The sequence below is a fragment of the Lissotriton vulgaris genome, chromosome 12, assembly GCF_964263255.1.
Source record: "Lissotriton vulgaris chromosome 12, aLisVul1.2, whole genome shotgun sequence".
In the NCBI taxonomy this organism is placed as follows: domain Eukaryota; kingdom Metazoa; phylum Chordata; class Amphibia; order Caudata; family Salamandridae; genus Lissotriton; species Lissotriton vulgaris.
Window position 1 is genome coordinate 529,547,915 of NC_141700.1, and position 15,359 is coordinate 529,563,273.

Genomic DNA, 15,359 nt, shown 5'->3' on the forward strand with positions numbered 1-15,359 from the left:
TCTCTTCCACAGAATTCGGAAAGAAGAGGACGGTCAGACCCAGGAGAGCACACCAAGTCCAAAGACAAGGAACCTGCTCAAAATAAGAAATCTCAATTTCCTAAAAAGAAGGTAGCCAGTATTAGAGTAATCAACCATGCCGAGAATACTGAGGACACAGTTGAAAAACGGGGAGTGGGCATTGACAATGTTGGACAGTGCAGCAGAAATCAGTATAGCGCGCAAGAACTTGATGAGTCATCTGGAGACAGTGGACACGAATGAATACATTCAGGTTGAAACTGCCGACGCCAGGCTTAGCGAGCCCCATAAAATATACGAAATAACATTGCGTATAGAGGGTGATAAGACTAGGAAAATTAGGGGTCTATTTTGGGATAAGCTCTCAAAAGGCTATGATATTCTGTTAGCTGAAAAAGATTGGCCCCCGGAGTTTGTCAGGGAGTGCCCTCGTGGCGAAGAAGTGATTATGCCTGCCTTCTCGAATCACATTCCGATTCATAAAAAATACACATATGCAAGGAAATGGGCAGTAGCCCAGGCACCTGCATTGTATAAAAATCATGTAGGATGGGATGAGGATTCACCGCCTCACAAAATCCAACTAAAAAGTGAACCAACTGCCCAACGGCAGTATCCAATAAAGCAAGAAGCTAAAAAACAAGTCAGGGAGATCTTAGATCAACTTGAATACCAGGGGGTGATTGAAACATGCACCTCTCAAATGAACAATCCTTTGTTTCCTGTCTCCAAGCCAGACAATTCATATCGTCTAGTTTTGGACTACAGACATCTTAATACATGTTGCAAAACCTTTGCAGTACAAAACTCGCATAGTGCAGCCCTAATGAATAACATAGTTAGGAAAAAATACAAAACGACATTAGACATTTCTAATGGTTTCTTTTGTCAAAACATTGCACCAGAAAGCAGATACTTGACCGCTTTCTCCGCATTTGGGTCACAGAAAAAATTCTGTCGACTCCCACAGGGTTTCAAGAACAGCCCAGGACTATTCTCAGCTAGGGTAACAGAGTTACTACAAATCTATGATGATGAAGCATTGTCTTACGTAGATGATATTTATCTCACAGACGACGACTTGGATACTCACTTGAAGAGAGTGAACACCATTATACTTGGGTTCGCTGCAGAGGGTTACAAATTCAACTTTAAAAAGTCCCGAATTGCCCATCTGACAGTACTGTTTTTAGGGTACGAATTATCAAGTGAAGGGAAAAGCCTAGCGGACAACTTCTTAGAGAAGTGCGCTGTACTCCAAGCTCCAAAAACGCTGAAGAATTTACAATCCATACTAGGTTTTCTGAATTTCGGAAGAACTTACATACTAAATTACGCAGAGAGGGTTAAACCTCTCTACGAACTAATAAAACCTGATTTAAAACAAATCAATTGGACTCAAAAACACACAGAAATTTTGAGATCACTGCAAACAGACATGTTAGCAAAAACAAAATTAGATACACGTGACAACACGATCGATCTAGTAATCCGAGTCATCCCAGGAAGATGCGGATTCACGTACCTAACCTCTAATGAGGGAGAAAAGGTACCAATTTCAATTAAATCTCACTTGTACACACAAGCAGAAAAAACATTCAGTCACACAGAAAGAACTGTGAACGCAGTGCAAATCGCATTAGCAAATGAACGAGAACTAGCACACGGCAAACGGATTAATATCCTTACAGCGGAATCCGCCTTCGAGGCGCTATTCAGCCCAGTAAACCTGCCTACAGTGTCACTGGATCCGAAATGGATACAGTGCATAGATTCTCTAGGAGCGGAAGACGTGAAATACTATTTCGCCCCGCAATACGAAGAACTGAATGATTTAGAATATGAAGAAGAATATCCTCTGCCAATCGAAATCCTGCCTCTCCCACAATATGCCTGTATAATCTATACAGATAGCTTTGTACAGCATTTTAATGTAGAGAGCAAATCCTACAATGCAGCATGTGCGATCATTAAAGGTCGTTGGCTGTGCGGTAAATTCAGACCGAAAGTAACAAAAACTGAATCTGTAAGAAACTGTTCGGTTCAAAGAACTGAAATCAGATCTTTAAAGATGGCGCTCGAAAATGCAGAACGCGAATTCCCCACACTTATCGTGTGCGATTCTCATTTTTGCGTCAACTCTTACAACAATAAGCTGCAGAGTTGGATCGAAAACGACTACAAAGATGACACAGGTGCCACAATAAAGCATAAATTGCTCTGGAACGAGGTAGCTCTTTTAAGTAAAGAACTACAAAAGACTCACGTGATTCACGCACAAAGTCTTCGACGTGATGGCGTTCACGTTGCAGGGAATTCATTGGCTAATACAGCCACCGCGGAAGCAACTAACCCGGCTTCCGTAGCCACAAAAAAGCGTACAGATAAGTACATAGACGGGGAAACCATGCTGGCAGTAAAAACGACCGTAAAAGGCGACTGTGCAGCACTACCCATAAACTATCCACTCAATTATGCATACATAATCGATGCAAACTCCGTTCCTTTTGCTCGAATCCCTGGAGTGGGGGACAGAGTAATTCCAAACACGAACAGGAGAATATTTTTAATAGCAGACGCACACATGGGTTTGGGTCTAAGGCACAGAGAGATCAAGGAATCACTGACTGAATTACAATCAGTATTCTGGTGGCCGGGAATGAGTGTAGAACACCAAATATATGCAAACAACTGTGAAAACTGTAATAGGGATCGCAGTAGCGAACCTTGCTACCGGCTACCAGTCAGAAAGAGCGTAACGCTGCCTACACCCCACCCTGCGTCCTATTAACAGTTAAGGCGAAAAGCACTTAAAAAATGAGGTCCCCAGCGCTCGGCTGACGCTAGAACGGTTATAAAAGATTTGCGAGTCCATATCGGCACATACGCAATTACCACGTTCCATTCTGACCAGGGTCCTGCTTTCAGCTCTCGAGCTTATGGGGGGGCCATGGCTAGCATGGGAATTGGGTTGCGGTATTCTTGTCCGTCGCACAAGTGTGGTAGAAAGAAAAAGCCGGGATATAAAGCAATCTATAACAGCGAAGGTATTAGGTTCAGGCGCTGGGTGGGTCAAACATTTAATAAGTGTCCAGACTAGTCTTAACAACATGCCAAGAAATTCTCTAAAAGGTTTCAGCCCATACGAACTATTGTTCGGAATTAGAATGAACGTTCAGGACCTCGATAGTCAGATGTCAGTGGTACAAGCAGAAACAAAGCAGTTTGAAGTAAAAGACCGTTTGGCTGTTTTACAGGAACTGAATGAAACAAGAAAATCATTAAGCAACATAAAGTTAAAGCAACAGCCAAATACCACTGACGAGGCACCACCCGCAACAGCCCCAGCAAGGCCTGTCTGGATTCCAAAGATTGGGGATCTAGTCAGAGAAAAGATCGCGGTTAAGAAGGAATTTGGGCCTTCTTACAGAAAAGCAGTACCTGTCTTAGCAGTCACCGGAACAAGATCAGTTGTGCTACCGCCCCTTGCTGGTAAAAAGGAGAACAGAGTCGTGTCTATCGATCTGGTAAAACCACAAGCATGTGGCCTATAATCAACAGTAGGCCCAGTGGACTCCCAAGAAACAACAGAATACCCAAACTTGCAACAATCCAAGAGGTTCAAACTGAAAGACTCATCACATTCGATCAGCCTGCAGTGCACAATGAAGGACTATGCAATAATGCCATGGAACTCGTGCCTCTTGAAACACAGATTGAAACAGTTCGTCAAGAAACAACACCAGTCTACACTAATGTGGCATCAGAAAGTGCTACCGAGAGACAGATTGAAAGAACAATCCCATCAATTGACAGAACTGCCTCTGGTTATTTCATCAACTTCGACAACTTCTCTGAAGATTTAAATGACCCCGAAGTGATGCCAGAAACAAAAAAGTCTTTTAAAGAAAAAGCAACGGAACTCTTTCATCAACTGAAGGAAATCTACCTAATTTCCCCTTGGCTAGAGTTCTGGTTTGGTCTAGGTGTATTTTTTCTCCTGCTTTGGCTCATCATGGTACTGTGTTTGGGAAAATTCATTGAAGGAAAATATATTACAATGGACACAGCAAGTCAGAACATCAACCTAGTCCTGAAACCACACAGATCATCCCACGTGAAGAAAAGAGAACTGTCAACAGTAAATGTCACAGCAATTCCAATACCTGGTGGGGTAGTATGGGAGAAAACAGACTATGAGATCTATGGTCCGGTCGAAATCCTGAAGTATCCTCATCAACTAAAGGTTTCCTTAAGTGACTTTGTGACACCAAGTACATTCTCTGATGATTGGGACTTTAACAGTATTAATGACATGATGTCTGATTTAGTAATGTCAGCTAGATTCACAGATCATGATTATTTACAAGGTTCATCTAGTTATGAGCAGTTATTCTGTTATACCCACTATGGGGATCATTACTTGCATAAATCTGCACAGCCTAGAAATGTTTTTATGTATAATCAATGGGAACATTGTTCTACACCACCTAAAAGCAGTTCTAAAGCATTTTTTGAGAAATTCAAATACTTCTCAGGGTTTAACACCAGTGATGCAGAAACGTTTTATTACAAACTGTTAGATAAAACAGGCATGAAAACAATGCTGACAAATTCTAAATTGATATATTCAGAAGCATTTTATGACAAAATGATGACATTTGGTTTTGATTATTGGAAAAATAATATTGAAACGAAGACAATTTGGGGTACAAAAGATTGGCAGGTGCAAGGCATAGAAGCACTGTTTAGAACCTGCATGATACCTGAACAAATGTTATTTTTAAATGACACTGTACACCAAACATCTTGTCTTGGCCTAGCCAAGAACAAAGACCTTAAAACACCGTCTATACCAAAACCAATACCTGAAAATGCAACAGCTGATATTGAGTTAGACGTGTCACAAATTTTACATTTCAACAGAACACATCCTGATTGGAAAAAGTGGTTAATCTGGCCTACAGACACAAATAGCTGTCAAGATAGGTTCCTGAATAAAACACAGGGGTTAAAAATGACCAGATTAGACCCTAGATACTCCCAGAGACAACATCCAGGGATTATAACAACATACAGTGTAGGGAAACTCTGCCTTGAATGGCTAACTACATCCACACTAGCTGAAATTAAGCAACACTTGTCTTTGCTAAAAGATGGTGCTGATTTGCGCGATTTCATTCTTGGACCACGCAAACAGCGTCAAAAGCGTTTCATAGCGACCAGTATCTATGCTGCTTACAACGAGGCTTGGAAAGTAAAGCAAATTGAAACTGCTGAAAAAATACGAGAAATTGATCGTATTAATTTGGAGAAATCACTTTCTGTGGTAGACAATGGGTTAATGACTCTGTCTTCCAGAATATATTCTTTGGACAATATTGTATCCTCTGCCTTTGATGTGATAGACAGAGATTTGCTAATGTTACAACATGGCCAATCTCAATTACGCTCTATTATAAAATTAGGCTGGACGCTGCAAAATCTTCGTTCAGGCTATGTGCCTTGGCGTTTGATAAACACAACGTCATTATTTTCCATTTTTAGCCTTACTGTTAAACAGATCAGTTTGGCACAGAAAGGAGCAGACTATACAATTCTGAGCATCGAAAAACTCGAGAGATTACCATTGACAATGTCAGAGAGTCCTGTCATTGAATGGATAATACACGGAATTATCACAATTCCGATTACAACTTTCCGATTTAAAAAGTGCCTTGAGTACATACCTGCTGGCCAATATGAACAATTGGGTAAGGGATATGTTAAATCAGAATGGAAATTACCATACACTCATTCTTGCTATAGTGACAGCGACAAAAATGTATTTCTTAGTGGTGACAACTGTAAACACTCGCTAAGCGGTATACTTTTGTGTCAGGGTATTAATTTACACGGAGCATGTGATGGAAATTCAAACAACCTTTCATGCCACCAGCTAGTCACACCTGCAACTCAGATAGAGCCCTTCTTTATGCAACTCGCAAACGGGAGTTACATTCTTAGAACGGATCACAGGTGCTGTGGCCTCGCGCCAGGGAAAAGTTATCTAGTACAAGTAACGTCCATGGTCAAATGTTGCATGCAAGCATTGTTTCCGAGCGGGCCTCCAGACATAGTGAATCCCCTCTGGCCTCGTCTGAATCTCTATTCTATACGAATTGATACATTAAGCAAAATGAAATCTGTACTTTTACAGACAACAGTGCCTATAACGTCATCTAAAGAGACGTATGATCTTCTAGTCGCAAGGACGGCTACTGAAGTCCATGACCTTTTATCAACAAATTGCCCCGTGCATTTCGTAGAAATGTTCAGCCAACTCCTTAACATGTCTAGTGCAACAAGCATCCCAGGCATATTTAAGACAGTCTTTACGGGACTGCTAACACCCTTCCAGGCAATTTTGGGAATCTTTCCTAATTTTGTGCACTCCATCTTTGGTGGTATACCACTATTTTTGGGACTCATCGCAGGGATTCTATTTTTGACCATCCTGCTACGTTATGGCAAGCCTCGGCTCAGACATAGCTCCCATGGGAATGGAAGAGACAATCCTAGCAATGCGCTACAGGGACAGGATAACTAACGTCCTCGGATTGGCCAGGCTGAGAGATCTAAACATGACCTGGTTCCTTTCATTCAGACCGATATGGCAAAATTGCATTTTACCTGTGCTACGGTGTATGCTTTGCGGCGATGAATGCGTGTTGGACATCTGTCTTTCACTTCCATCAGCAGTACCAATGGACGTCGATACTTTGCTAAGTCCGATAACGGCTCACGCATTGTGTTGTCTCCAGCGGCTACCAATCCTGATGACGGCATTCGTGGAGACTCCTGTACTACAGCCAAGTGGTAACAGTGGAGCGAGTGACAAAAGCAACATCATCCAGGTACAACGTTCTGTGAGCAATGCTGGTCATGCCTTCAATGACAGCAATCATTCTCACACCTGCCAAGTTACAGCGCTATCTAATTTGGTTGAACTATCACCTGATTTTGTAGACCAATTCTTTGCGAGCCTGTCTGATACGATGTTCTCACCCATGGAGAAACAATAACTTTTGAAAAGCTTTCCGACACACAGCGTTCCCATGAACTCTGAATTCGGCCTTCAGTTTTGATCAACAAAAACTGCCAAGTGCTTTGGAAATCTATTTTTCTTTGAATTGGACAATTTTTTAAAATATTGACCCTCTCTTTTTGGCACGAATATTTCTTTGCTTAACGTAAAAACTATTCTTAGAGAACAGAAGCTTCACACTTCTATTTCTAAACACATCTAGAGACATAACAACATAACACCAGCCTCTAGCACACATGTTATTACAATGCATTTTTATGTGATGATTTATCTCGCATTTCTTCTGTCAGAGATACTTCATGTGTAATTCCTTTTGCATAATCGTTCATTAATTTCAAATGCAATAATTCTTTGAATGATTACTATGCTTTAAAAAACGTACAGTACCTAAATTCCATGTATTGCAAGTACGCCTATTTCGAATGCATTTATGTATTTTGGGGTGGGCAATGTTACACATACATCTAATTGCTTTAGTTTTAGTAATTTTGATGGACATGAAAACGTGGAGTGGGTGTTGCGTGCTTATCTAGGTTCCTGATCGATACTGTGACCTTATGCCCCTATTCGGCTATAAATCCATTTATTCCCTATATTGGCATAACCGTTCAAGTGCGATTTTCTGAAAAGTCATCTCTGGCCTCACACGAACAGAGCCACATTCCAGCATGACTCTCTGCTACTTCCTTTGCGACCAATTAGTGCAATGACAGAGCAGCAGTCACTATCTGATATTCCTAGATAACACTCCGAGTTCTTCAACAAGATAAAAACTTAGCAAACCTGGAAATCCCCGCTTGCTATGTTTTGATTAGTAATGGAACTCTAATGAGCAACTGATAACTGTCACTTCCTAGTGACATCTTTAATTGACGTCTTATGTCCAGCAAACTTGCGTCAAATCCGGCACCTGTCAGGTATAAATATTACCAACGTTGCCTTAAGCAATGCGAAGCTGTGAGCTGTTAGCTGTGAGCGAACCTGTTGCTGATGCCAGCTGCCTGCATGACCCTGTGTTGGTAAAAACTAGCACTCTGTCGCTGCAGCCTGCTATCCTGTGGTGGTGAAGCTGCTGATTACCATTATCGCCGCTACAGCGCGAACTATGGTTCAGTACGCTTGAGGAGCTGTGCAGCCGTCCTCTGCGAAGACATCCAGACCAGCTGCCCGCGGACGCTGTCACCCCTCCTTCCTCCCGACGCGCTGAGAGAAGCCGCTGCATTTCTCGTGCAGAGAAATCCAGTCCCGGCGCTTCCGGTTTACCCTCGCGGGTGACTGGGATATCGAGAGAGACCCCTGAAGGAGATACCAATCCTCCATCATTCTATTCAGAGGTATGGTGTTGACTAAACCCTTAGACGAGAATTCTTGAAACAAACCTTGGCAAAACCAACTTAACTTAAGCTACTTACTTGCTCCCCTTCTCACGTGTTAGGCTTAGGTCAGGCACACTGGGGTAGGCTTAGTTAGAAGCACCAGTTGAGTATGTTAGCCTAATGTATATATGACTGTATATATGTTTTATTACTTTTAAACCATTGTATGGCTAAGAAACCATATCAATGCTTTTACAGTTCTATTTCGCAATACTTATCTTACTGTACGTACTTTTTATAATAACAGTTATTGCAATTGTGGCAATACATTTCTCTTGTACGAGAAGAAAGACTGTTCAATAAATGTTAACCCTTTATTGATAAACGCCCGTCTCTCTATTCTCTACATACTGTGAAAGTAAACTGCACTAGACTGACTGAGTGAAATCTATGTCTATTGTTTCACACGACCCTAGAGATCGACTCTTGATCTGAGGAGCAAAGTTGTCATGTTGCACGGTTGTTGGAAAACTGAATCCCTTCTTGTCTGTGCCAAGGAAGCTGATCACTTCCTATGCAGAGAAGAAAGTTTCCAGTGACCTCTGAGCTAGTTGGTAACACAACCCAATTAAGTTTAGCATAGTCAGTGGAGGCCTGGAATATCCGCAGTTCCACGTCGATACTACTGTTTATGTTATTCCAATGCGCAGGGCCTAGTGGGAAACTAGGAACTACACTACAGGTCGTCACCTACCCAGTCGGTCTTTAGACAGACTTCCTTTCGTCTCTACGGTTGTCTCTTCCCTTATCCTCACTTTCCCTCCTCCCCTGCGCCCCACTACTTTCTCTCTCCTTTCTCTCCTCCCCTAATTGTACTGCTCATTGTTTGATTTAATGTTTACTTGTTGATCTTTTTCTGGTATATTGTTGAACCACATTGTTGCACTTCCTTTCGTCTCTCCTGTCGTCTCCTACTGCATCCTCCCTCTATTTATGTCTCTCCCTCCCTTCCTCTCTCAATGTTTTGAGACTGAACTATTTTGTCTGATGCCCGATGGAGCTACTTGGTTTAGCTATAGGGGAGATGGGCCGTGGATTCCCTCCTTGGTCGTCACCTACCCAGTCGGTCTTTAGGCAGACGTGTTTTCGTCTCTCCTTATTGTCTACCCTCTTGATCCTATCCTCTCTCCCCTGAATCTTTCCCCTTGCCTGCTACTCTGCCTACCCCCCTGTCCTTGGTGCCCTTTGACTAAGCACTCCTTCTCCCCTTGTTGGGGAAAGATCCAATATTTATACTCTGGAGTCTCAGCGAACCCGCTGAGTGAGTCCACTGCGCCAAGGGAGCCACTCACATTAGAGGTATGGTATGGCACCCCTTGCCAAAGCACTCCTTCTCCCCTTTTTGGGGAAGGATCCAGTATGTAGGCCTTGGAGTCTCAGAGACCCCTCTGAGAGATGCCACTGCGTAAAGGGAGCCTCTCACAATAGAGATAGGGAAGGGATACCACTTCCCCTGGGATCACAGCTTACTGGACTTTGGACGTTGCCTTGACTCGTCTACTGGTTTGTGTCCTCGTCACCCTTCCCCTCCTCTCCTCATGCTGTGTCTCTCACCCCCCCTCTTTCCCACCTTCATTATCTGTCTAATTCTCCTGCTCCAACCCCCCCCCGAATTCTCCCCTTGCCTGCTTTTCCCCTTACGTATTTGTGCTTATTGTTTATCTCGACCTTACAAGTAACTATGTTGCCATGCTCTAAGAACTGCGTAATCTTTGTAACAATGTAACCTGTAACTATGATCTGATGCTCATGTAAAGCGCTCTGATACCTCCGGGTCTAGCCAGCGCTATATAAAACTTTTAAAATAAATAAATAGGAACATTTGAAGACATTTTGCCCACATTGTTTGCAAAGCACGTCATGCTTTGTATTTAGGCTTGTGCTATATAATACCACTCAGACATGAATAGAGAATACCTATGGGAACTGAGAAAAAACTATGAGAAGCAAGGTCTGTATTTGGTATTGCATTGCATAGTTAAATGGACAGACTGTCTTGGTTCATATTATATGTCATGGGGTTCCACAAATTTCAGGTTGACTCAAGTCTTTCTCAGGGGCAGATGATAACACCAAGTACTTAATAAACATTCTTTCCAGTGATATCACCAAAGAAAGGTTGATTCAAAGTTACTCTGAAATTCCACTTACAGTTATGATATAAAAAGCTATACTGGAAACTTACGTTGCGAGCAGTCACTACCAATCCACCCGGGGAAGCAATCGCATGAGCCATCCACATGGTCACAGGTTGAAAAGTTGGAGCACTTGCAAATCCCGGCACATTTTTTACCATACCTGCCAAACAGGCAAGCTGAATGAGGGGACAAAGAATACACAGATCACATTATTATCATATTCCAAGACCAAGATATTTCACAGTAATTATTGGAGCTTAGAGTAGGCCTAATGAAGCCTCACTCTGTCTCTCTAACCTGCCACACTGTTTTTACGGAACCTCATGATGCTTCAGTGTATTTGTGAAAGTTGAAATAAAGAGATATCTTTATTGACATTTTCTTCAGAGGGGCCAGCAGGGAATGGACATGATCACACGTCTGGATTGTCAGTGCGGGAAGTAATTCAACCAGGTAAAGAGATAAATTATGTCTCCTCAGACCATTTGTATAGCAACAAATATCTCCTGATTGTCTACAATCTTAAATTCTTCCCACCCCTTCTCCAACATGGTCCCTATATCCAATTAATGCTTGTACTACGCTCCATTGCTCCTCAGCTAGGTTTGTCATATGAAGTATATATATATATATATATATATATATATATATATATATATATATATATATATATATATATATTACCTACTGGCTATCGCCAGTAGGTATATATAGTTAGAATTTTTTCCCTATGGGACTTTTGAAAATTCTATGTCTAATAACTTTGGCGTTTGTGGACGGAATCGGCTGAAATTTTCAGGAAAATGGCACATTTTGTTTCTGAGCAGCCCCTGAAAATTTGGTGGGGTTTCGTCAAGGGGGGGCTGAGAAAAAAGGGGGGTCCCAAAACGCGTTTTTTGCATTGAGTTTTCCATAGGGCGGTTGGACTCACTTTTAGCTCGAACGGCTGAATGGATTTGCACGAAACTTGGCAAAATTGTAGGGACTGTTAGCCCGATGTGCCTTTGCTAGGTCTCAATATATGTGCTCCAGTAGTTTTTGAGAAATTAACGTTCAAACCAAGATATATATCTGTAACAGCGCTCTGGGCAGCGATCCGGTCCGCTTACTTTTCGCTTATCGGAACTTTGCGCGCAGAAAGCTGATTGGCTCTCCGGTGTCTGTCAACATTCTAAACAGTCCGGAGCGGACGCCATCTTGTCTCTCGGTAGGATCGAGAGAGAAGAAGAGGTGGAAAACGAAGGGGGAATTTAATGAAAGGGGGCAAGGTATCCCCCTCTTGACCCCCTAGGAATGTTGTTGGGGTTATTAAAGGGTCCCGTGGGGAAAATAAAAAAAAAATGATTTTTCACGGTAGAAGCGCGGCCGCGAACTGGTAGCGAAACGGGAATTCGCATTTTTGTGCTTCGTAAATTAAATTACTAGTTATAAGTGGGTGCGGGAGACGTATCCTAATCCCCTATGTTTCCTGAGGGTGGGTGAGGAGGCTGATATATGTTGATACATCTCTTCCAGCGGCTGTGCGTGAGCTTTTTTTTTTTTTTTGCTGCGTGACAGTCCGGAGCGGCCGCCATCTTGTCTCTCGGTAGGATCGAGAGAGAAGAAAAGGTGAAAAACTAAGGGGGAATTTAATGAAAGGGGGCAAGGTATCCCCCTCTTGACCCCCTAGGAATGTTGTTGGGGTTATTAAAGGGTCCCGTGGGGAAAATAAAAAAAAAATGATTTTTCACAGTAGAAGCGCTTCACGGGCCGCGAACTGGGCCGCAAACTGGTAGCGAAACGGGAATTCGCCATTTTGTGCTTCGTTAATTAAAGTACTAGGTATAAGGGGGTGCGGGAGACATATCCTAATCCCCTATGTTTCCTGAGGGTGGCTGAGGAGGCTGATATATGTTGATATATCTCTTCCAGCGGCTGCGCCATCTTGCCTTTTTTCGAATGCCACAATTTTGTCGTGCACGGCAGCCATTTTAGATGCCAGGCTGGTTCCAGGCTATCACCTAACCCTGCGGATGTAGTTTATGGCCCCAGCTGTAGAGAATTCAGACATGCCAATCCTCCTGATTCAGGCGTGTGAGTACTGATTTCAGTGCTAGTCTCCCGCCTCCCGATTTCTGCAAGCAAAAACCCGGGGGCATATTACGAACAACTAGCGATAATTTTTGTCTCTAACTTGTTTAGAGACAAAAATTATCGCCGCACATCGGCGATTTTTATCGCAGATAAACCTTGCTATTATCGCAGAAAAGTCAGCGATATTCATGTATTATCGACCTAATGCTCTTAGCCATGTTATCCACCTCCCATTGGATAACATGGCTAAGAACTGCTCAGGGCAGGTGTTAGATTTTGGAGATATTCGCGCTTAGCGCGAATATCTCCAAAAGTTGGTAATAGAAGGTAGCGATGTTAGGGACTGTTTCCAGTCGCTAACATCTTGGCACGCCACTTTGCATGTCATTAGTGATAAGTATCACTGACATGCAAAGCGGGGCCCAAGATGGTCGCTATCTCCTTTTAGCTGTCACTAACTGGTGTCAGCGACAGCTTGATAATAGGGAAATAATTTTATCTCCGCTTTCATGGTTTTTAAAGCCAAAAAAGCGGAGATAATCCCCCTTGATAATATGCCCCACGATTCCTTGGGGGTTTCAGCTGACAGGGCTTGGTATTGTGTTACATGGTAATTTTTCCATGAAACGTCAGAGGGTCGATGCAGGGGTTCTAGAAGAGGTGATAAACCATTTAAGCCTCATGAACAAGCGCATGGTCTTTTAAAGATTTGTGAAGTACTCGGGGCGGCGGTGTGTGTGTGCCCTCTTTCAGGAGCGGGCGGGGGGGCACTGCCAGCAACTTGCCAGGTCAGGTAGTGTTCAACACGTGCATCACCCTTTCTCTGCCTGCTATTGCGCTCCATGCTTCGGAAAGGTAAGAAAAAGAACGTGCATTTGAGTTTGAAATGTCCAATCCTGCAGCAGCACACTTCCAAAGCCCACACATGACAATAACCCGATTCAAGGCCCCATTCACCCGTTTTAAAAAAAATAGATAACACTCCAACAAAGTAAGGTTATAAAACTTTATTAACTACTAACTTTAACAAACGGAACAAAAACTAAAAACATTTAAACATTTCTCAACACAAAAAGCAACAATGGTTAGAAGCTGTCTTTTGTGCGAATAGTCCCAAGGCAGCACAACGTGCAGAGTTCTGGACGGCACCCAGGTGATGTCGCCTGGGTGCCGCACTGGTTTAGGGATCCTACAATGCTGCTCCGAAAATTGGCGTGGGGCGTCCCGGGTGGGGCGGGGGGAGGCCTCGTCAGTAGCGGTCTGTTGTGCGAATAGTCCCAAGGCAGCACAACGTGCAGAGTTCTGGACGGCACCCAGGTGATGTCGCCTGGGTGCCGCACTGGTTTAGGGATCCTACAATGCAGCACAGAAAAACAGCGTGGGGCGTCCCGGGTGGTGCGGGGGGAGGCCTCGTCAGTAGCGGTCTGTGTCCAGTGTCACATGGCTGACACAACATGTACGACAGGCACCCAGGTGATGTCCAGTAAACTGCCGCACTGGTTTTGGTATCCTACAATGCTGCTCCGAAAATTGGCGTGCGGCGGCCCGGGGGGGGGGGGCGTGGGGGAGCCGGCGTGAACGGGCCTCCCCAGGTGGCGGCCATCTAGCTGAGTTGCGCTCGCTCTTGCGGCCACAGCGTCTCGCTCACCATGTTGTTGAGTTGCTCCCACTCTTGCAGTGCAGCGATAGGCGGCTGCCACATGGCTCTTAAAATGGCGGACGGCTCCTCGGTTTTGGGCCTGGTCCACTGAAATGGCCCTGGGACACTTTGGAACTCGGACGCTTGCCTGCTAGGGCTTGGGCTCCATTCTCGAAAAGCGTCCCCTCAGCCGTGAAGATTCTACAAAAGTCTTGGGGGCCCCCGACTCCCGCAGGCTTCCGGTGGGGAGCGGCTGCCATGATTGCTCGCGGAATGACCACGACGGAGCCACGAGATGGTGGTGCTCTCATGCTGACGCCAGCTTCAGTCTGAATGATCCAGAAACAAGGTGGGGCTTTCATCGTTTGGGAAAAAAAAATGTTCTAAACCAATGAAAAGTGTTATTTTTAGGTCATATGACCAAGCCTTCCATCTTTAGGAAACCAAAAGTAAAATGAACCAATGAAAAGTTTTATAAACAAGTCACATGACCTGTTATGCGACATAGGGCTACAAAAAGCGTAGAAAATCCGTTGGCACGTGAGGCGGCGTCAGTAGCGGACCGATGTGCGAATAGGCCGAAGGCAGCACAACGCGCCGAGATCCGGATGGCACCGAGGTGGTGTCCAGCAAATTGCCGCACTGGTGTGGCCATCCTACAATGCTGCGCCGAAAGACGGCGTGTCCAGCTGAATTGCGGTCACTGTTGCGGTACAGTGACTCGAACGCGCCGAGATCCGGATGGCGCCGAGGTGGTGTCCAGCAAATTGCCGTACTGGTGTGGCCATCCTACAATGCTGCGCCGAAAGACGGCGTGTTCAGCTGAGTTCCGGTCACTCTTCCGGCACAGTGACTCGAACGCGCTGAGATCCGGATGGCACCGAGGTGGTGTCCAGCAAGTGGCTGCACTGGTGTGGCCATCCTACAATGCTGCGCCGAAAGTCGGCGTGGGGTGCCCCGTTGGCTTATGAGGTGATGTCAGTAGTGGACTGATGTGTGAATAGGTTGGAACCAGCACAAGGCGC

General features: G+C 44.2%; 1 protein-coding gene across 1 annotated transcript in view; it reads right to left on the bottom strand.

The window, feature by feature from the left end:
• PEAR1 (platelet endothelial aggregation receptor 1) overlaps positions 1–15,359 on the bottom strand; it is a 404,365-nt gene that overhangs the window by 43,446 nt on the left and 345,560 nt on the right. Inside the window, exon 16 of the mRNA XM_086945319.1 lies at positions 10,670–10,798. Within this exon, the coding sequence (XP_086801445.1) occupies positions 10,670–10,798 (129 nt within the window). The remainder of the gene's footprint in view (positions 1–10,669; positions 10,799–15,359) is intronic.